The sequence below is a fragment of the Somniosus microcephalus genome, chromosome 1 (genome assembly GCF_052327205.1).
Source record: "Somniosus microcephalus isolate GS21.2 chromosome 1, FLI_Smic_1.0, whole genome shotgun sequence".
Taxonomy (NCBI): domain Eukaryota; kingdom Metazoa; phylum Chordata; class Chondrichthyes; order Squaliformes; family Somniosidae; genus Somniosus; species Somniosus microcephalus.
The window spans coordinates 99,932,300-99,955,543 of record NC_140987.1 but is presented as its reverse complement, the minus strand read 5'-3'; the positions used below and the strand labels follow the sequence as shown (position 1 = coordinate 99,955,543).

Genomic DNA, 23,244 nt, shown 5'->3' with positions numbered 1-23,244 from the left:
ATACACAATTGAAATAATGAAGGATTATTCACATTAATAAATGTTGTGTATGGTGACTAATGGATTAAGTAATCTAAAATGCCTTCAAATATCTTTCTTCTTCCCTCTTTGTAGGCAATGTCAGCGTCCGATTATAAGGACAGTGTCTTAGGAAGTATTCTCAAGGTTCTTCTTCACAGCCTGGGCTGTAATCAGAGCTCCTACTACCTGATACATTGCTTCAGCACACTGAGAGCCCTCATGGCCAAGGTAAAACCAAAATCTTTGTTTCAAAAATGTGTGTCTACTTTAAGGACGGCGTATAGAATAGGAGCTAGATATTAAAATCGTTTGGAATAATTAAAAAATTGGGTGACTATGTTTCAGTGGGTTGGCACACTGCTTTTTCATCTCTGGTTTCTGGGTTCAAATTCAACCAAGTCGGAAAAGTTGAAGGTTTCTCTGAAATAAGTTTGGGCAGTTCCAAACAAGTTCCCATTGGGCACGGGTGACAGCACAAAACTGGCTTAATTCAGCAAGAATTGGTAATATTACTCAGAGGCCACGAGGTTGGATGGTGTGTCAGAAGTGGAAGCGCTGGGAGTTCTCATTTCCCTGGCCCATAAGGGAAATGGCGTAAGACAGAAGGATGTCACGGCAAGTGAGGGGAGGCGTACCGACCTCCAGAACACCCATAGTGGGTGGTGGGGGGAGGGGAAGGTTGCATTTAAGGTAATTTTAAAAAAGAATTAGGATCGACTTCCTTAGAGGGGGCCGAAGGGGTGACTGGGGTCCCTGGGTGGGGTGCACCAGCGAGCGCAATCCTGGCATAATTGCCTGCAGATCTTTGGGCCTTTATTCTATGTTGCACGTGAGTGGAAGAGAAACTGGGGCCTTGACCCTGGGGCTATTTGGGAAGAGGATGGAACCATGTATCACTTTGATTGTGATGATCTCGTGCTTAAATGACCTAATAATTCATTTTGTTGCAATTTACATAAACAGGTTGTGCATTGGGTGGTGGGTGCACGTGCACGGTTCCTAGCAAGGCCAGCTAATTTAAATATTTAAATGAGTCACCCAGTGCACACCACATGACACACTGGGAGAGTACCAAGATCACAAACGTAGGTCATCAGGCACCAGTAACTGTTAAAGAGCTGCTGACTGCCCTTAAAGAGGTGACATTTTGTTTTGAAAATCTGCCTCTGAAAAAGTTCTAATTCGCTGTTGGACATTGGAGACCATGATGCAGGAGATTCTGCAACATACGGAGGAGAGCAATACCCAAGAATACAGGCCTTATATTTTCTACCTGGTCTCCCCTGAAGCACTGTTCACTAGAGTGCTGGTCAGGCATTCATCATGTTGAGGGGTTTTGCCCTAATTTAAATAAAATGAGTCACTGTGATTAAACAGAGCACTGTATATAATTAAGATGCACACTATGGGACACTGTGCATGTCGGACACGGAGTAGGCCCCAGACTTCAGCAGCTGATATTCCTAAACAACTGCATCTGACGTGCAGAAGCACTTCGGGCATCATGAACTGTGTAATCAGTCCCATCATGCATTTTTTGAATAATAAGAGTGGTTAAACACCTGAATGACAGTCCATATGTTGAAAAGAGAGAATCAGACTGCACTGCACTATGATGAAACACACTGATTGGATAGTTTAGGTCTAGTTCATTTGATTCAACATACAGCTATCTGCGAAGCGCCCTGGGACATTTTTTTTTTTTACAATCGAGGCAGGATATAAATTCAAGTTCTTGTTGTTGATTGGCATTAAATATTCTTTCCTTGGTTATATAAGATACAATTCTGACACTTCCTTATTGTTGTTTTCTTGTTTCACTAGTTTGCAGACCTGCTGTTTGAGGAGGAGGCAGAGCAGTGTTCTGACATGTGTCAGAGAGTCTTACACCACTGCAGCAGCAGTATTGACAGCAACCGTACCCAAGCCTGTGCCACACTCTACCTCATCATGAGGCACAGCTTTAGCACAATCAGCGTAAGGCTTCTTTATTTTTATCCAGAAACTGCAATATTTACTGTAGAGTTGGCCATAAGTAACAGCAAGTCACATCCAGGCTTAGAAAACCAAATTGTTATTCTGTGTAGGCAGCACCACAAACAAATAATGGTGGCCAACGCCATCAGGGGATAACCATTCGTATTGCCTTTGGAGTTGACAGGCAAAATGAGCCCTCGAGGCAGTGGCACCACCACTTTTATCTTACAGTGATGGCAGCAATGGAAGGCTGTTGGCAGCAAGTAAATGCAAAATTATGGATCATTTTTTCTTCCTCACACACCTCCCACTGACACAATAGCTGTAAATTGTGGTGCAGGTGGCCCTGATTTGCATCTATCAGCAAAGCAGCAATGTTTCCTTTGGACACAGACTGGGGAGGAAAACATCTTGGATCTGTAATTCTACCACCAGAATAAGGAATCTGAATTTAGTATTGTAACACGATCGTAGAATCGTCTCCTTGAATCCAAACCATACAAGCATTCGAATATAATCCATTTTAAAGAGAAACCATTGCTTTTATACAAAATACAGGAAACTCTCTTTTTACCGGCACCTAAATAACCGGAAATCTCTCTTAGCCGGCAAAATTCAGGAGTAGGTTCAGGTAAGTTTTACTTCATATTAGTGGTCGTGCAACCAGGGTTCCTGGATCTGTGGCCCTGTATGGGGCTCTCGTACCTTAGTAAGCATACCTCTCTGTAATCCGGGCTTTTTGATCAACCGGCAGCACATCGGTCCCGGATAAAAAAAGAGTTTCCTGTACACTACTCCAATATCTAGTTGTTTATGAGCACTAATCAATCTAATTGACATTTGCTGTACAGAAGAAAGACACGTATTGTAATTTATTATTCCCTCAAAGTGATTTACTGCCATCATTGGAATCCTGAAAGGAATTCCCATCCTAAGCAATTTATTATGTGCACACTCATCCTTACTCCAGGACGTGTATTTACTGATACAAGACAATCTTCCTGGGCATGTTACAGGAGAACTGTCTTCAGCATTTAACTTCACAATAAGAATATAAGAACTAGGAGCAGAAGTAGGCCATTCAGCCCCTTGAGCCTGCTCTGCCATTCAATGAGATCATGGCTGATGTAATCTTGGCCTCAACTCTGCTTTTCTGCCTGTTCCCCATAACCCTTGACTCCCCTGTAGTTCAAATATCTGTTTATCTCAGCCTTGAATATATTCAATGGCTCAGCCTCCACAGCTCTCTGGGGTAGAGAATTCCAAAGATTCACGACCCTCTGAGAGAAGAAATTCCTCCTCATCTCCGTTTTAAATGGGCGACCCCTTATTCTGAAACTATGCTCCCCAGTTCTAGATTCCCCCATGAGGGAAAACACCCTCTCAGCATCTATCCTGTCAAGTCCCCTATGAATCTTATATGTTTCAATAAGATCACCTCTTGTTCTTCTAAACTCTAATGAGTATAGGCCCAACCTGCTCAACCTTTCCTCATAAGACAACCCTTTCATTCCAGGAATCAACCTCGTGAACCTTCTCTGAACTGCCTCCAATGCAAGTATATCCCTCCTTAAATAAGGAGACCAAAACTGTACGCAGTACTCCAGGTGTGGTCTCACCAACGCCCTGTACAGTTGTAGCAAGACTTCCCTACTTTTATACTCCATCCCCCTTGCAATAAAGGCCAACGTTCCATTTGCCTTTCTAATTACTTGCTGTACCTGTATGTTAACTTTTTGTGTTTCATGTACGAGGACACCCAGATCCCTCTGTACCGCAGCATTCTGTAGTCTCTCTCCATTTAAATAATAATTTGCTTTTCTATTCTTCCTACCAAAGTGGATAACCTCACATTTTCCCACATTATACTCCATCTGCCAAATTTTTGCCCACTCACTTAACCTATCTCTATCCCTTTACAGACGCTTTGTGTACTCCTCACAACTTGCATTCCCACCTATCTTTGTATCGTCAGCAAATTTGGCGACAGTACACTCAGTCCCTTCATCCAAGTCATTAATATAGATTGTAAATAGTTGAGGCCCCAGCACTGATCCCTATGGCACTCCACTAGTTATAGTTTGCCAACCTGAAAATGACTCATTTATCCCGACTCTCTGTTTTCTGTTAGTTAGCCAATCCTCTATCCATGCTAATATATTACCCCAACACCATGAGCTCTTATCTTGTGCAGTAACCTTTTATGTAGCACCTTATTGAATGCCTTTTGGAAATCCAAATACACTACAGCTACTGGTTCCCCTTTATCCACCCTGCTCATTACATCCTCAAAGTTTCCTGCTTTCTGTCTCCCTCCTTTCTTGAATAGGGGCGTTACATTTGCGGTTTTCCAATCCACTGGGACCTTTCCAGAATCTATGGAATTTTGGAAGATTACAACCAATGCATCCACTATCTCTGTGTAGGGGGATGGGGCTCTGCTCTGCCCAATTGCAGGGGTCTTTAGTGCCTGTTGATGTATTGGGCCTCGGTCTCCTTTATACCCTTGCAGCTTATGTTAGCCTGCAGGTCAGGTGTCACTAAACACCCTCTAAGGAGATAGAGAACAACAGCTTATGGAGGAGGACTAAAATACGGTGGCGACCCGCACAGTTTATACCTAATCTGTGGGGTACTCCTGAGCCCAAGTGCTCCTGGAGTCCTCTCTCTTTTCCCTAGTCTGCTGTTCCCTTGTTTGGCGGGTTCGAAGCGCCCTAATGCCCCTGTCTGGTTCTAACTCCAGAATTTGGGTGGAGAACGATGCACTTTAAATAGACACTCGGAGACAAGTAGCCCTTGGAAAAAGAACAGGTGACAACCAATTTTATTTGCCATGGTAAGTTCTACCACAAACGTAATAAACACACACACACATTTATAACTATAAATAAAATGAGAGAGAATGGACACAACAAGAATGTTTACACAGTTTTATCTTTACCAAGTCCAATCCCACCAACCCACTTTCCTACCTAAACTAGACTGACAGTTGCAGGCCTTTGGATTATACTCACAGCCTCCTCCCTTGACAGATGGAATTTTGAGTGCGGTTGTTGTTGTTGCGGTCGTCGTCGGAATTCGACCTGTGCCTCGGGGTTCACCGTACCCCGAACCTCGGAGAGGACCTTGCTGCGTCTGGTCAGGTTTTCTCGAAGTTTGGTTGTGTTGATTGCGCTTTCGGTCGGTTGTCGTTGGTTGGTTTGTGCTTGATGGAAAAGGTTCCCGAAATGACTGGAGTGAATGCCGTCTTCCACAGCCACCTCGGTCGTTGATGTCTTCTTGTCGAGGTCCCCGGAACGGGAGTCGGTATACGGTACGGCTTCTTGCGGCGATGTTGCGCCGTCTGGTAAACCTTCAGTATACTGATTGAGCCTGGGGCCTGATGGTGGATCATCTCCTCAGCGCGGTTGGAGTTCTTTCGATGTTAGTTCGCCCCAGCTCATCCCTCCCGGGCTCGTCTTTTCCCTCAGCGTCTTAACTCGCTCTCCTGTTCATTCTTCTGGTAATAGTTCTCTCTCAGCGTTGGTCCTTCTTGTGTTCCATATTTATACAGGTAGGTGTGAGGACAGGGGTATTGTTTTGAGTGCACATCGGCTCCTCCAAGTCTGCTGCCCCATTGTGTCAGTCCTGGGACTTGATTAGTTTGGGCCACCTCTTAACTGTAGTGATCCCAAGACTATTGTCCCTAGTCCGAGTTGATTAAGGTGATGATGGCTTGTATTCATAGCCCGATTAGGGGTGAGTCACATATTCAAACCCGGACCGGGTGGTCCCCATTGGCCGGGGGTTTCCTCGCTTCAGGTCTGACTCGGTCCCCTGATTGGCCTTTGAGAATGCACTCTGCTTCGATTGGCTGACATCTCTGGCTCGCCTCTGAGCCACAGTCCCCTGTATTCGGATGTCCCAGGCACATCCCAGCCTGCTTGTCGGGACCTCTGCCTTGGCCGAAAATGTTGGTTTTAAACTGTATAGGGCAATCCAATTTTTGGTAAAACGTGGTTGTGGATTTTCGAACCCTACATCTGCATCCACTTCTTTTAATATCCTAGGATGCAGGCCATCAGGTCCAGGGGACTTGTCAGCCTTTAGTCCCATTAGTTTGCCTAATACTTTTTCTCTTGTGATAGTGATTGTTTTAGGTTCCTCCCTCCCTTTTGCCCCTGGATTTTCCACTATTATTGGGATGTTTTTAGTGTCTTCTACCATGAAGGCAGATACAAAATATTTGTTCAAAGTCTCTGCCATTTCCTTGTTTCCCATTATTAATTCCCCAGTCTCATCCTCTAAGGGACCAATGTTTACTTTAGCTACTCTCTTCCTTTTTATATACTTGTAGAAGCTCTTACTATCTGTTTTTATATTCCTTGCTAGTTTACTCTCAATCTATTTTCTCCCTCTTTATTATTTTTTTAATCATCCTTTGCAAGTTTCTAAAAATTTCCCAATCTTCTGGCCTACCACTAATCTTCACAACATTGTATGCCTTTTCTTTCAATTTGATACCATCCTTAACTTCCTTAGTTAACCACGAATGGTTCATCCTTCTTGTAGCCTCTTTCTTTCTCACTGGAATATATCTTTGTTGAGAGTTATGAGATATCTCCTTAAATGTCTGCCACTACTTATCTACTGTCTTACCTTTTAATCTATTTTCCTAGTCCACTTTAGCCAACTCTGTCTTCATACCCTCGTAATTGCCTTTATTTAAGTTTAAGACACTAGTTTCAATTCCAAGTTTCTCACCCTCAAACTGTATGTGAAATTCTATCATGTTATGATCACTCTTTCCTAGAGGATCCTTTACTATGAGATTATTAATTAATCCTATCTCATTACACATTACCAGATCTAAAATAGCCTGTTCCCTGGTTGGTTCTACAACGTATTGTTCTAAGAAACTGTCCTGAATACACTCTATGAACTCGTCCTCAAGGCTACCTTTGTCAAATTGATTTGTCCAATCTATATGAAGATTAAAATCGTCCACGATTATTGCAGTACCTTTTTTACAAGCCCCCATTATTTCTTGATTTATACTCTGTCCTAGCCAAGATCATTTCTCACTACTGTACTGATCTCATCCTTTATTAACAGAACTACCCCACCTCCTTTTCCTTTCTGCCTATCCTTCCAAAATGTCAAATACCCCTGAATATTCATCTCCCAGCCTTGGTCACCTTGCAACCATGTCTCTGTAATGGCTGTCAGATCATATCCATTTATTTCTATTCATGCCGTCAATTCATCTATCTTGTTACGAATGCTGCGTGCATTCAGATAAAGACCCTTTAATTTTGTCTTTTTACCATTTTTCCCTACTCTGACCCGATTTGCTGGTGCACTGTTATGCTTGTACGCTCTGTCACATTCTAGTTATCATTATCCCGATCGCTACCCTGCACTATTACCTTGTGCTTTCTCTTTAACTTTCTAATTTTCCCCTCACCCATACCCTCCACCCCACTATTTAGTTTAAAGCCCTTTCTACAGCCCTAGTTATTTGATTCGCCTAGACACTGGGCCCAGCACGGTTCATGTGATGCCCATCCCAATGGAGCAGCTCCCTCTTTCCCCGGTACTGGTGCCAGTGCCCCATTAATCGAAACCCATTTCTCCCACACCAATCCTTGAGCCACGCATTCAACTGTTTAATCTTATTGATCCTATGCCAATTTTCTTGTGGCTCAGGTAGTAATCCAGAGATTATTACCTTTGTGGTTCTGCTTTTTAATTTAGCCCCTAGCTGCTCATACCCCCTCAGCAGAACCTCTTTTTAAGTCCTACCTATGTCATTGGTACCTACATGGACAACAACAACTGGATCCTTCCCCTCCCACTCCAAGTTCCTCTCCAGCCCCGAGGAGATGTCCTTAATCCTGGCACCGGGCAGGCAACACAGCCTTCGGGACTCACGCTCTCGGCTGCAGAGAACAGTATCTATCCCCCTAACTATACTGTCCCCTACCACTACTACATTCCTTTTTACTCCCCCAACTTGAATGGCCCCCTGCACCATAGTGCTGCGGTCGGTTTGCTCCTCCTCCCTGCAGTCCCTGCTCTCGTCCACACAGGCTGCAGGAACCTTGTACCTGTTGGACAAGTGCAAGGGCTGAGGCTCCTCCAATGCTACCTTGTGGATCCCCATACCTGCCTCACTCGTAGTCACACCCTCCTGTCCCTGACCACGGAACAAATCTGAAGTATTTAACCTAAGGGCTGTGACTGCCTCCTGGAACAAAGTGTCCAGGTAATTTTCTCCCTCCCTGATGTATCGCACTGACCGAAGCTTGGACTCCAGCTCACCAACTCTGAGCCGAAGCTCCTCGAGCTGCAGACACTTACTGCAGATGTGGTTGCTGTGGATCACACTGGGGTCCACCAGCTCCCACATGCTGCAGCTGCAACACATCACCTGCCCTGCCATCTCTATTGTATTTTCTTTAACTAATTAGGTTTTCAAGTTTTGAAATACTCAGCAGCTTATTAATAGTTTTTAATCTAGGTAATAACCTTGTTTAATTTATGAAATGTAGTTATATGCTTTCGGTCTTTACTGTAACTTAGCCCACAGTCCTAATTTAACCCTAGTTGTTTATTTTTTTTATGTATCAAGCAGCACCTCTTATCCCCACCTCACCAAATTCCCAAGTTTAGTACTTTGTAGAAGCAGTACTCCGTGCATTAGCAAAAAGCCTCTTGTTTTTATACCAGCAGAAATTCCAAAGTCCTGAGTCCACCCCTGCTGACAGTAATTACCAGGTAGCCAGATCTAGCCAGTCACCTAATTAACTGTGCAACTGTCACTAGCAGTCAGCTTGTTTACCACTGTGAAAGAAACTACAAGTTAAGGTTAAAGTTAAGTTAAATGCCAAATGTTCAATGCAAAACGTAACTAAATTTTAGAAAGATATCAACCCTTAAAATTCCCTAACTCACCAAATTCCCGAGTTTAGTACACTGTAGAATCAGTACTCTGTAGAACTGGACTCCGTGCTACTTACTTACTACAAGGGAGGTTGTCACACGTATGACATCTCCTGGGTACCAAACTGACAGCCGTTGCAACAGGTGCTGTATGCAGATCATTTGCAGCCATTTATCACTTGATCATGATCTCATACTGTATAAATGTAATACAGGTAGACTATCTTTTATCCGAAAACCTTGGGACCAGCTGTGTTTCGGTTTTCGGAATTTTTCGGATTTCAGAAGGTTTTCACCTCCGTATCTGGCAACAAACACTGTTGCTTAGCAACAGCTTGTAAACACTCGGGCCCTGCCTTGGCAGCGTCTCTGAAGCTGTTGCTAAGCTACAGAGACTCTTTCCACAGCCTGACTGTTTAAAAAAATGCTAGGGGAAGAAAAAACTGCTGATTTCTGCCGTTAGATCGAGGTTTCCGGCTCCCCCTACTCCGTATCTGAATTCCTTGACTTAGCGGGGGTCTGGGGCTCGACTGCCGCCGCCAGTTGTGGGAAAGCCGGATATCGGCTGACTCCTACACTAAGCTGGCCCGCATATCAGGTGGGGGGGTGGGGGTGGAGAAAAGACTATCGGATGGGCCGCTGCAGCTATCGGACGGGCCGCTGTATTGTTGGGTTCACTCTCCCGGTACCTCCTTCACACTGCCCGGCTCAGCCTGCAATCTCCTACCCAGGAGGGAACTCTGTGACCCTCTGCCCTGCTCACAGGGAAAGGCAGAGCTCCCGGACCACTCCTGTCATATTTGGCGCCACTCGGGTCATGTCGTGCGCATGACTTACGCTCCATGAAAAAACTTTCGGTTTTTAGAGGTTTTCGGTTTTCGATTTTCGGAAGTGCGGATAAAGGATAGTCTACCTGTCGCAAAATCAAACCCAAAGCCATACCAGATCAATACACATAACAATCAGTAATCTAAACTGCCTAGAGTCAGGAATTATACCACTTATATATTCCATATTTTTCATGGTCCATCACCAGAGTTACAGAGCCAAAAATGAGCGTGTGCTAGTGTTGCTAACACTTGAATTTGTTGTTTTACGCTTTCAGAATTTTGCCAGAGTTAAAATGCAGGTCACCATGTCTTTAGCATCTCTGGTGGGTAAATTGTCTGATTTTAATGAAGAATACTTAAGGCGATCTTTGCGAACTATTCTGGCTTATGCAGAGGAAGATGAAGATATGCAGCCGACCATGTTTCCGATTCAGGTAGATTGACCTTGTATTAAGTAGTACCCCATTGTAACATTGAAATGATTTGATCTTGTATATTTTGATTAATGTAGGGGCTCGGTTCCACATGCTCTGGCAGGCCTGCAGTATCTTGCACAGGCTATTATTCTTCTTGTGTGAGGCTGGATGGTGAATATTCATGGATTATCCAACCATGGGGGTTGGTGGGGGGCATCACAATCAAAACTAATCCTGACCTCATCCGATGTGCACATAAGTACACTTTCAGCTGGAATAAAGATAAGGTACACAGGTGCCGAGCTCTGCTCAGCATGTTTAGAGTGGTGCTGAACCAGCAGTATAACTTGCTGTAAAGCAAGTACTGGTGTCAAACTAGTACCTACAGTATAAAGGGACCATAAAAATGTTACCCCTCGTCCTTTCAGAGCTCAATATCAGAGGTTTGATGTAATCCTGTTTGTACATAAAATGATCTCCAGGAGATTTCTGTGATGATGGAACCTCTCTCAGCTGCTTTTATACTGGGTTCAGTAGCTTTCCAGGGTTGTTGCCTCCTGATGCGTAAGTCTCGCACGACCTTAACAAATCCAGCATGTTTATTTTGGAATTTCAGCCCGCTGTGCTACACCCACATATCAAGAGCCAGCCGGCTTAACACCCCACTTAACCCAATATAAAAGCAGCTTTAATCAATAATTAAGCATATCCTTATCAATAGCAAAGTAATATTCAGGCTGAAAATCTGCCTCCCTTCTGGTGCACTCCTACCAGAGTTAGTGCACTGGAGCAATGTAAGGGGTGGAGCCTCTGCCTGTTGCATACAAGGCCAGCAGTGTAGGAGGGGGCAGGACTGGGGACAAGGACTCACAACATTGGGAATTCCTGCATACCCGGCCTCACAGGCCCCAGTGTATCATCAGTGTTGTTACACATGGTTAGACCAAGTGTACCAGGCCACCCAGAAGATGTTATGGAGTCCAGCCTTGGATCATGACCTGGACCCACAAAGTGGAAGCAAATTTATTTTACATTATAGCCCCCTTACAAAGCGGGTCAAGGGGGCTCCACTTTACCTTTTCTGGGGACAAATCTCACCCCTCCTCCAGACACGGCCGCATGTGCTGAATGTTCCAGCATGTTGGGGCTAGCAGGCACCCTAGATACTCCCCTTTATTTGCATGCTAATTAAGAGAACCACGACCCCATGAACTTTGACAGAATCAGCAGCAGAGATCCCAGACAGGCACATCCAGGATGTGCCCTCCCCATTGGCAGTTTTTTGGGCCCATTGTATTTATATTAATGACATCCCATAAAATGAATGTCATTAAATTATTATGGTGCCACAATACACAGTTGGAGCTTCAATATGGTTTCACTGGTGGCAGGGAAGGGGAATCAGACCTGCTATTCCCTATCAATATTTGACCAATAATCAGCAAATTTATACAGTACCTGCACCATACAGACCAGGAAGTAGCCCAGTGCGATTCCTGGTCTGTGCTGAGTTGCTCACAGCCGGGGATTGACATCAGTGCCCCAAGTTGAAGAGGGGAAAACCATCAGAATTCTCATTGCTGATCATTAGCCTTGCTGGGAGTGCCTGTGTATGGATGTCAGGTGAGGACCGAATTGGATTCAGCTGTGATGCCCCCTCGGAGTTGAATAGTCTGCCATCACTCATTGTAAAAATTCATGTGTAAACAATGGTGATTCAATCAAAGTGCTAGGGGATGCCGGTGGAATCATATGTTAGCAACAAGTCAATGGCTTCAGGTGAGGAGAAAATTGGTGTGAAAATTCTTTTAAAAGCAGTAGATTCCGAGATTGTATAAAAAGTGACAAAGAAATTCTATGTAAATAACATGAAATTGTTTTTATGACCCTTTGCATGACGATATACATTAGCAGTTCTAGTTAAAGCACTGCCTGTCTTTTTAATTGCTTTCCAGGTGGAGGAACTGCTGTGTAACCTCAACAGTATCTTGTCTGACACAGCAAAAATGAGGGCGTTCCAGAAGGACCCTGAGATGCTCATGGACCTGATGTACAGGTACGTAAATACACACAGAAATACAATCACATTGTCATCTTTCCCAGGTGCCCCACCACCGCTACTCTTCCTTTTTCAGGCATGTTAGTGAAGGCCAACAACTGATCCACAATTATCATCCCTACTGCTTCTGGGATGTGTGTAACGGTGTTGGTACTTCAATGAGAGGCATCCAGGATACTGGGTGTTACTGCCTCTCTCCAAGCCACTGGCAGGCTGCTCTACTAAGTTTACAATGACAGAAAAGGGATAAACTTTAGAATGCTGGCTCCCTGATGCATCTTCAAACAGAGCTTGCATTGCACGATAATGTGTGATGTTTTTGTGGTTGTGTATAGATCTGTGTGGGGCAAGATATAAGAGCAGGATGTTACTGAGCTTAGGGGCGATCTGATAGTTTACTTTCCCGAATGTCTCCATGCTCTTGTATGACACACATCCATGGTGCTCTGTTCCAAGGGAGTCAAGGGTCTATGATCTATTGGTCTTTATTCAATTGGGATCTGAATGCTTGAAACTTGTGCTATCACAAAGAGAAAAGTAGTCTTGAAATATAAGTTGAAGGAGTACATTCATAGTGACAGACGTGTGCCAAACCTGTAGGTCAACCTGTGTGTCAGGAAGTAATCATGCATCTTGCAGCTATGTTATGTTACAATGATTTGATGTGTGAAGCCCTCGGAATATGTGAGTATGGCAAGGCTATCAATTGTGTGTTCCATCTTGAATATGTGCCTTGCTGAAGTATGGGTATGCATGAGATGCAATGAAGAGCTGTAAGGTTTTATGAGGGCATGTCATAGGTGAGAGTAAATGTGGAACAAGTTGCTAGGCAATCTTGGGCCTTAGGCCTGGGAAATGATACTTTTGGGTAGCGTTACCTTGCCACGTTTCTTAAAGTGTTCCAGCTTCTGTAAGTATTGTCAGTCCTGTAAGTATTGTACAGAAAATTGAGCCTCCTTCTGGCAGGCAGGGTGCACTGCTGTCCTGTGAGGAGAATGCCCTAGCAGCCAAACAGGACAACCCTCCTCACATCCACTTTACCAGCCATCAAACAGGAGGTTGGGTGTTACACTGTACTGTCACTTTCCACAGGCTCCATCTCATACCACCCCATTGAGTTTCCTTTCATTTCATTTATGTCTGATATTATCTCTCCCCGCCCCCCCGCTCACCCTTCAGCCTTGGCAAAGGCTGACAAATATGTAAGATCTATTTTGAGCCTTCTTAAAGGCGTAAACAGTACTTGTCCCTAAATACAGTCATTTACCTTTCAATGGCGTTATCCCTTTAAATTTGAGCTGATCGCCAGATTTTCCAAGTCCTCCATTAAGCTACCACTCAGCACAAGGCTGAAGCTGTGCTGACTATTCAAATAAGTTGACCCTGGAAAATTGCAGGCAGTCAGGTTCGTGTCGAGCTTTGCACTGGCTAGCCATTCCCAGCTCCATTTCCTCAAAGTTGCAAAATCAGCCCTCTATAGTTCAGAAGTTAGAGTTGGAAATACAGGACAGTCTGGAGCAGCAAGCTAGCTGTGTGGCTGAGCCCATCAGTGATTCATTTGGATTTCATTAGCTTGCTTAAGCAGCAATTCTCATTGCACCATCAAAGTGAACAACAAAACAATTAATGATACAATGAAATTCCCTACCTTTTGGATCATTGAGTCTCAGAATGGACCCAGCCCATTTCTAGAAATATTTTTTTGGTTAAGAAACGTCAACCTCCTTTTTTTATTACTTCTACTGTGCAGCTACAGGAATTTCCATGAAGGATTTTCACAGCAAAGTGGTCATCATGGGCAACTGTATAACTTTCTTAATGGCAGCATTGCAGTCGTTGGCTTTCCATGTGGAGCTATTGCTGCAGATTTTCTGTTAATGGTTACTGCATTGGTTTCACTGGGACCATATTCTTCACAGAAAAGCCATAAACCACCATGGTAGCTATTAGTGACCTTGTGATAAAAAAGTGTTTTGATAGTAAAGACACTGAGTTCATTTTCCCAAACAAGCCTTCAGTATCCTGGTGATCTCTTCATTTCACCAGCCATGAAAACTGTTGAAGAAGCATTTCCCATTGAAATGAAGAGGTATCAAAGTGGAGTTTTTATTTTATAAATACATTCGGATCTCAACAAATCCAAAAACGTCCCAAGGCGCTTCACAGGAGTGTCATTAAACAAAATTTAACACTGAGCCACATATGGAGAAATTAGGGCAGGTGGCCAAAAGCTTGGTCAAAGAGGTAGGTTTTAAGGAACATCTAAAACAAGGAAAGAGAGGTGGAGAGGTTTAGGGAGGGAATTCCAGAGCTTAGGGCCTAGGCAGCTGAAGGCACGGCCACAAATGGTTGAGCGATTAAAATCGGGGTTGGCCAGAATTAGAGGAGCACAAATATCTCGGGAGGGTTGTGGTGCTGGAGGAGATTACAGAGCTAGGGAGGAGCGAGGCCATGGAGAGATTGGAAAACAAGGATGAGAATTTTAAAATCGAGGAATTGCTTAACCGGGAGCCAATGTAGGTCAGCGAGCACAGGGGATGATGGATGAACGGGACTTGGTACGAGTTAGGACATGGTCAGCTGAGTTTTGGATGACCTCAAGTTTACGTAGGGTAGAATGTGGGAGGCCAGCCAGGAGTGTGTTGGAATAGTCAAGTCTAGAGGTAACAAAGGCATTGATGAGAGTTTCAGCAGCGGATGAACTGAGGCAGGGACGGAGACAGGCGATGTTACTGAGGTGGAAATAGGCGGTCTTAGTTATTTCGCGGATATGTGGCCGGAAGCTTATTTCAGAGTCAAATATGACACCAAGGTTGCGAACAGTGTGGTTCAGCCTCAGACAGATGCTAGGGAGAGGGACACAATCGGTGGCTAGGGAACGCAGTTTATGGTGGGGACCGAAGACAATGGCTTCGGTCTTCCCAATATTTAATTGGGAAGATATATGACTGAAATGAAATTGTTGATGTAAAAGTAAATAAAGCGTAAATCAGATATAAAAACAGAAAATGCGGACATACACAGGAGATTGAACAGCATTTAAAAAGAGAAAAGATAAGTTAGATGGGGGCTGATAACCTGTATGTTCAGTATTTTCTGTAATTGTTGATGGCCACCTTCAGCTGCCTCTGAAAGAATGCACATAGTTTCCTATTAATATGATATAGAAGTACCAGTTTTGGCAGAGGCTTCCTCTCAGCCATCTCCAAAGGGACAAATTTTCCAATTTTGGTTCGGCCATTGGAGAAGAATAGTAAATATTAATATTACTGTTTACTTTTATATATTCTTTACTATTTCCTTTTTTAAAAAACATTCAGACTAGCAAAAGGATATCAGACTTCACCCGATCTACGTTTGACCTGGCTCCAAAACATGGCTGAAAAACATACAAAACGCCAATGCTACACGGAGGCTGCATTGTGTTTGGTTCACGCTGCGGCACTGGTAGCAGAGTACCTCAGCATGTTGGAAGATCACAAGTACCTTCCTGTGGGCAGTGTTAGCTTCCAGGTATGTCTGTTTGGAAAACATTCATTTAGCACATTGGGCATCATTGTACATAAGGAACGTCATTAAAACCCTTTCTTTTTTGTCATGGTTTCCAGAATATATCACCCAATGTGCTTGAAGAATCCGCTGTTTCAGATGATATTTTGTCCCCTGATGAAGATGGGATATGCAGTGGAAGATATTTCAGTGAAAATGGTCTTGTGGGTTTGCTCGAACAAGCTGCTGAGCTCTTCAGCACAGTAAGTGTCCTTTATCTTCGTAGTTTATTTTTATTCCTCTCTTTTAGGTCTTCTTACCCCAAATATTATTGCTGTCAGCATAGACAGGCAACGTGTCTTATTGCTGTCAGCATAGACAGGCAACGTGTCTCCAGACCTCTGCCAGGGTCGTTCTTCAGCTCGCCATTAGGAGATGTAAGAGAATGGCCTCTAGGGGAATAGCTTAGGCACTTTGCATTTGGCAAAGCAGAGATCAGGACCTCACCAAGTGAGAAACGATAGACATAAATCAATGCTTAGCACTTTACAGCACCACTCATTAGAGCACCGACTTTTTACAGCACCATGCTACAACAATGCAACTGTTTAAAGAACAGCAACTTTAAATTGCATGACTTTGAATTCAAAACAGGAACATACGGGTCGATTTAACCGTACCTGCCCGGGGGAAACTGAGCCAGTGAGCAGTTAGAAACAAGTAGGTTACTTACCCGCTCAGATCCCAACAATTTCCGATTTTAACCTCTAGGTTTTGTAGGTGGGTGAGGTCTGCCAAAGGCAGACAGGACCCTCCTAAATCTAGGCAAATTGGGGTTCTATTGATGTGCATTTTAACGGGAGTATCCCTCCAGGCTCCCATACCCCTACACCCCTCCCCCCACCCCTGCTCTTTCTCTGACAAGACCTCCTAAAATCTCCTCCCCGCTACTTACCTGGAAGCCAAGGGCAGCCTAGGGCTGCTGATCTTCATCTACCCACAGCCACTCAGTGCTCTCTTCATGCTCATTCCGGCAGGAAGTGAAACCGCAGCTGAGAGTTAAAATATCCTGGGCCTGAAATTTAGGCCACCAAATTTCGCACTAACCACACTCCCACCCACCTGAAACCCATTCTGAGTTAAAATTGACTCTAACATCTCCCTTGACTGTTATGCTGATGTTGCACATACTTGGGATACGTAAGCAACAACCAGTTATTTTTATTTCAAAATATCACACCAGGGAAGTCTGCATGGAGGATATATAATAGGGGAGATATATATCACAATTGACAGCTAGGACAGACTTGTACGTGCCTGGAATAAACTAGGAATGCTGCTGTTCCCAGCTGCATGCTCTGTTTATACCAGAAGTAGAAATATAACTTCATGAACTAGTTGAAAATGTATCAACAAGTAAGTTCTTTTGAAATACGCTGAAAGCCATTAGGCGGGTGCTATTAGTCCAGAGCAATTATTGTTGCATCTAAAAAGAATTAGCATGCTCTTTACTATGTAACAAAAAAATACTGTGTAGTTTACTTTGCCACATGTCAGTGTAAATGCTCAAAAGAGGTCTGTGATATATGATTTGTATTTTTACTAGTGAAGCTGATCACAAAACCATGAGTGTTAAAGAGCTGAGTGACTTAAGGTCAACCTCAGTCTGAAAACTAAATCATAATCAAACAGGCCTCCAAGAATTATTCGGTTTAGAACACTCCTGTTAGTGTCATTAAAATCTAGTGTCATTATAATCTACACTAAATTTATTTCTCAAAGATAGTTGAGCACAATTATAACCACCCAGTTTCACTTTGGTCCAGACTGATTGAACTGACTGATATGATTGGGAGCCTTTCAGGTTTGTCACTGTACCACAGTATGGTCCAGCAACGCCTCTTTGACCAAGCTTTTGGTCACCTATCCCAATATCTCTTTCTTTGGCTCGGTGTCAGTCTTTGTCCTGTGAAGTGTCTTGGGGCGTTTTACTACGTTAAACGCGCTATATAAATGCAAGTTGTTGTTGCTGATGAAGTAGAGCCTTACCATAGGTGGAGGATGCTCAACCCACCCATATTTCAACTGCCAATGCAGCAGGACTGCTACTGTGGTTGAAACTAATGAAAAAGATTTTTCTTTAATAAATTACAAATTATCTTAATTAGCAGATTATTGGTGATATAGAATCACAATATTCACAATTCTACACCAGTTGAGGAATATTACTAAAAGTAGAATCAAAGATATATTGCAAATCAAAACTATTTCACACCTACATTAAGATATCTTCTAACATTGGAGCGGTTTTAACCCTGCCCGCCCGTTGGAAACAATGGGCTAAAAATTCAGTTTGGGGCGCCAAGCTCGCCTGGGCGCCGGAATTACCGCTGCGCGCGGAGCCACTTGCGCCATCGGGATATTCAGTTTCTGCGCCCCAAATGGAAGCCGGCCGCTAAACGAGGCTTCCTGCGCCCCGCTTGGGGCGCTGAAACTGAATATCGGCGCGCAAAGTGCCGCAGCGCCACCCGCTGCGGCACGGCACGCAGCGGTACTGCAGGCCTTCCTCCCACTGTTAAGGGGGAGGTGGCTGCAACAGCGCGATCCCCGCTTGCGAGTGCCGGCAAATGAGCCCGGCACCAAGGAGAAGTGCCGGGCTCTCGGGAAACAGCTGGCAATGCCGCGGGGGGGGGGGTGTAGGAGGCCGGGGACGGAGGTGCTGGCAGGCGGCCGCCGAAAAAGCGGCCGGCCGCACCTCCACCTTAACTCGCTCCACTACCGCCACAGGTTGGCCCCTGTGTACCGGTCGCTATTTGCGGCCGGCGCGGAAGAGGCGGGCGCGACCTAATATGGCGTTCGGGGCGGTAGCGGAGCGCTGCATACACCGATGACGTCATCGGTGGTGGCGCAGCGCTACAGGCTAATGCCGCCATTAGCACCCCGCTAAATATCGCGGTGGTTGTGGCCAGTGGCGCTAAAGCCTCTGAGTGGCCTCTTTGGGTGCAAACTGGTGGCGCAAGCAACTGAATTTCTAGGCCTATGGGACTTGTTCACCGAGGTCCCGCTCTCTTCCTGCAGCTTACAAATGTAACCTCCTCTTTTGAGCAGGCGAGAGGGCCACTCGCCAGAAACCAGGGGGATCCTTCTCCCCGCACCCCGGCCTCCAATCTCCCCTCACCCACCACCCCCACCCGGGAGACTAAATATATTGAGAATGGTCCTTCATTCCGTTAATCGTTGATGACTCAGCCCCACGTGTACAAAAGTTTAAATGTCTGTATTTTTGCTGATTTTTCTTTTAAATGCATTTTTCTGCTTATTGTCAGTGTTGGAGATTGGAATGCCTTACCATTTCAGCCACTCAGTTTTAACATCAGTCACTCTCCAGTCACAGCCCAGATGAAAAGTAAAGTGCTCTCCATTCTGTTCCAACACTCTGCCTTATCCCAACCTATGTGCAGCAACCCTTTACTTTATCAGCATGACATTTTCCACTTCCCACATTAGCCATCCTTATCACCTCCCCAATTGAGATTGTTGATTTCCGGGCAAGTTTTGTGCTGTGGGACTCTGACAAAAATTAAATATTTTCATCTATGCCATATCATGATACTGGTTTCTTTCTTCCTGTCACGGTACACATGGAGTTAAAAGTCAGGTTCATCGACAGAAAATGGCCGAGCTTGTTTTGATACAAAATAGCTGCAGAATATAGAGGATTCTCTGTTTGTTAGTGCTTACCTCAGAACTGCTATTGATGGATTTTAGATAGATCTGGTGGTTGCACTTAATTTTCCATGGGCTGCTCCTCAAAATAACTTCAGGTGCAGATTCAGATGGGTCCAGATGACATATTGGTGGTGGGAGTTGAAAACTACATACAAAGAAGTTTGAAGGGATGGGAATTGGGGACATATGCGAATACTTGACCAAACAAAATGTTGGACATTTCCTCAGAAGCACCCCAACCACAGTATATCATGCTTTCATAGAGTCATAGAGTTTTCCAGCACAGAAAGAGGCCCTTCGGCCCATCGCGTCCGCGCCGGCCATCAAGCCCTGTCTAATCTAATCCCATTTTCCAGCATTTGGTCTGTAGCCTTGTGGCACTGCTCTGTGTATCAATTCAGTGGGATTTGTATTGTTCCGGGTCAGAATGGGAGACAGAACTTTGAGAAATATGCAAATAAGCTGATGGAAATGAATCTGATTATGTAAATTATTTGTCTATGGAATTAAGTATATTTAATTTTTACAAAAAATAGAAGGAAAAATCTAACTTTACACTCAGAAGGGATTAAATGGTTGATGCAGTTAATTGTTATTATGTTAACATAAAATTTTCCTTCTTTTAGGGCTATATGTTTGAAATTGTGAATGAAGTTTACAAAGTTATCATACCGATCCAAGAAGCCCATAGAGATGTCAACAAATTGGCCCATATACATGAGAAGCTCAAAAAAGCATTTGAAAGCATAACAGCAAAGGTAACCCATTTTATTTCAGTAGAGAAGCTTTTCTCAGTGTTGTAGCATTTTCTTCAACATTATTTATCATACTGGGAAAGAACAATTTACAAAATACATGATGGAAGCTTCACACATTTTTATGAGCAAGGAGAGGAATATTGCATACCTAACACTTGGTTTTGTTAACGGTTTTTATTTTGCTGATTTGCATCTAAATGAGCAGGGACTCAAAGAACCAATCTGCTGAGATTCTTAATGGCACGTACTGCTCAAACCCCCCCTACAATCGCCTCCCCACCGCCCCCTCCACAAACACACCTCACTAAAATCCGAGCAACAATAGTTGATGGGAAAAACGGTCAGTCAAGAAACATACTTGTGTCCCCTCCTAGTACAACATCCCCTTTGTACCAAAGCCTTACACAAGAGGGAAGCATGGATACATTGTTCTTCAATGAGTTTAATGATTCCAAAAATTACTTATTTTTTACTGTGGCAACAACAGGTTCTAACTTTCTAATATATTGCACATTGTTATGACTTTCTGATTAATAAATTCATGCTACAAAGCAGCTTCATGTTCATGTGCCCATCACTATAAATAGAATAGCACAGTAAAGGGTTGCTGTACTAATCCTCTCATACCTGGTGCAGCAGTGCTTTAACAGCCCACTTGTGGTTATCTAAATTAAATGTGTGGCTTTTTTTTTGCAAGGGTTCTAAACGAATGTTTGGTACATACTTCCGTGTTGCATTCTATGGAGCTAAATTTGGGGATTTGGATGAACAGGAATACGTCTACAAAGAGCCTGCCATCACCAAGCTGCCAGAAATTTCTCATCGACTGGAGGTAAATAAAAGTTATCATTGGTCCATATAGTTGTTGGTATTAGTCAGTTGTTTTTAATGCCAATGACATTGGTATCTCAAACAGATTATACACTTTAGGGGTATTTTTCACTAGTAGCACAAACTCATACAACCACACCTATACTGAGCACAAAATCTAGGCTGACACTCCAGTGCAGTACTGAGGGAGTGCTTCATTGTTGGAGGTGCTGTCATTCGGATGAAACATTAACCAAGGCCCTGTCTTCCCACTCAGATGGATGTAAAAGATCCCATGGCACTATTTGAAGAAGAGCAGAAGAGTTTGCTTTGCTGTCCTGGCCAATATTTATCCCACAACCGAAATCATTAAAACAGATAATCTAGTCATTATCACATTGCTGTTTGTGGGACCTTGCTATGTGCAAATTGGCTGCTGGGCTTCCTACATTACAGTGACTACATTTCAAAAGTACTTCATTGTCTGTAAAGTGCTTTGGCACGCCTAAGGTCATGAAAGGCGCTATATAAATGCAAGTCTTTCTTTTTTCTATATAATTCAGAGTTGACAATCAGACCACATTTTGTTACGAAGCTATGAAGTTGCATTACCAAGGCTTCATAGTAGTTTCTTTCCAAATGTCTCAATTTTCTGGGATAAAGTTTCAGAGGCAGTGCAATTTTCTTATGCCATGTTAAAGTGATTGTTCTTTAAGTGATAGCCTAGACAGTGAGGCCTAGAAATTGGTTTGTGCCCGACTTCGGGCACAATTTCAGCAGCAAACGTAAACTGCCACACCAAAACTGGTGAACAAGAGGACCACGCTTAATTGGTCTTCTAGCATCATCAGGACACGACCTGCGTGCTGGGGATGCCAGTCGCACCCCAAGAGGCAGTGCACTGGTCATGGGCATGATGGAGATTGGCCAGCAGGGATGCTGACACCTGAGTAACCATGAGTCCAGGGGGAAGGAAGCGATCCAGAGGGGGTTGAGCAGTGACCAGCAGTAGCCCGCAATTTTAACATTCGGCTAAGTAAAAAATGTACTTACCTTTTTGGCTGCCGTCTGCAGCTATCTCTTTTAGGGTTGCTGGTTTGGCTGCTCTGCGCCTAAGAAAACTTATTGTAGCAGGCACGGTGCATGCTGCGGTCAGGCGCTAACCAATTTCGGGAATGGGCCTGAAAAAGGCTTTGGGCCGTGACCTGCACAAGCAATGGGCCTAACGCCTATTTCAGTCAGGCCCTGGATGACTACTGAGTGCTGTAACCAACATGGCAGAGCATTCTCATTCCATGGCGGATACATTGGTGAACACAGTCATAAAATTGTCCTCTGCCTACTATTTTGGCAGAAATGTTAACCCGTTTGAAGTAAACAGGTTAATGTATAGTAAGATAGACAGTAAAGAAATGTCATTTGAACATCCACTAATATCACCAACTGTAATTTCTATGCTATAATGAATTCCCAATCTCAAGTCAGGCCACCAGGGAGAAGGGGGAGAGAATTGTGGGGACAGTTCACCCTGAGCCACTCTCACACCCCTTAACATCTAGTTATGGAATATCATACATGGAGAACTCAGAGCAGGATACTTGGCTGCCTTCTAGGTCAGGAGTGGTGTACGATGTATGGGGAAAGAATAGAAAAATAATGAACAAAAATGGAAGGTTAGAAAAAATGTTACATTAAGAAAAGATCTTCTAACCGAGCCACCACTGTACATGCACTTTTGCTGTTCTCAACACAGCAGAATCTATCATTGAGTAAGGAACACAAAGGTAACTCAAAATTGTCTGTTTAAAAATGAATCTGCCGTATCAGTCTTACCTCCACAGAGTCTAATCATGGGAAATTTTCTTTTCCTTTTCTGGGAGATAGCTGGGTGCTACCCTTGACTTTCTCAATGTTTCCCCTTCCGTTGATACAAAGGATAGAATTGTGGTAGCTAGGTGAGTTTGTAGTCCCTTGCTGTTTTGGAGTGTATCAATTTTGCATGAATGTTGAACTGTAATGATTTTTGCACGGGAGTGTTCCTGTTGGCGCACATTTCTCTACAATTTTACTTCTGTGATGGATTGACGTTTATGCATGGCTTGTAACTGCTTAGCCTTGCCCTCTCTTCATTTGCAATTAAGTCTTGTCTATTCGGTTGGACAGTTTTAAACGATCATAAATGGTTAGCGCAGAAGAATTCCATTTTGGGCCAACATGCCTCTGCCACATTT

The 23,244-nt window shown here is 43.9% G+C and overlaps 1 protein-coding gene across 3 annotated transcripts in view; it reads left to right on the top strand.

Annotated features, from left to right (window-relative positions):
• dock8 (dedicator of cytokinesis 8) overlaps positions 1 to 23,244 on the top strand; it is a 430,422-nt gene that overhangs the window by 389,763 nt on the left and 17,415 nt on the right. For 2 of the 3 annotated variants that reach the window (XM_085984337.1, XM_085984330.1), the window contains 8 exons: positions 115 to 249; positions 1,846 to 1,998; positions 10,028 to 10,186; positions 12,124 to 12,224; positions 15,548 to 15,740; positions 15,836 to 15,979; positions 20,072 to 20,203; positions 20,901 to 21,035. In XM_085984337.1, the coding sequence (XP_085840463.1) occupies positions 115 to 249; positions 1,846 to 1,998; positions 10,028 to 10,186; positions 12,124 to 12,224; positions 15,548 to 15,740; positions 15,836 to 15,979; positions 20,072 to 20,203; positions 20,901 to 21,035 (1,152 nt within the window). Of the gene's footprint in view, positions 1 to 114; positions 250 to 1,845; positions 1,999 to 10,027; positions 10,187 to 12,123; positions 12,225 to 15,547; positions 15,741 to 15,835; positions 15,980 to 20,071; positions 20,204 to 20,900; positions 21,036 to 22,897; positions 22,969 to 23,244 lie in introns of all 3 variants that reach the window. The other variant, XM_085984345.1, reaches the window with a different exon arrangement.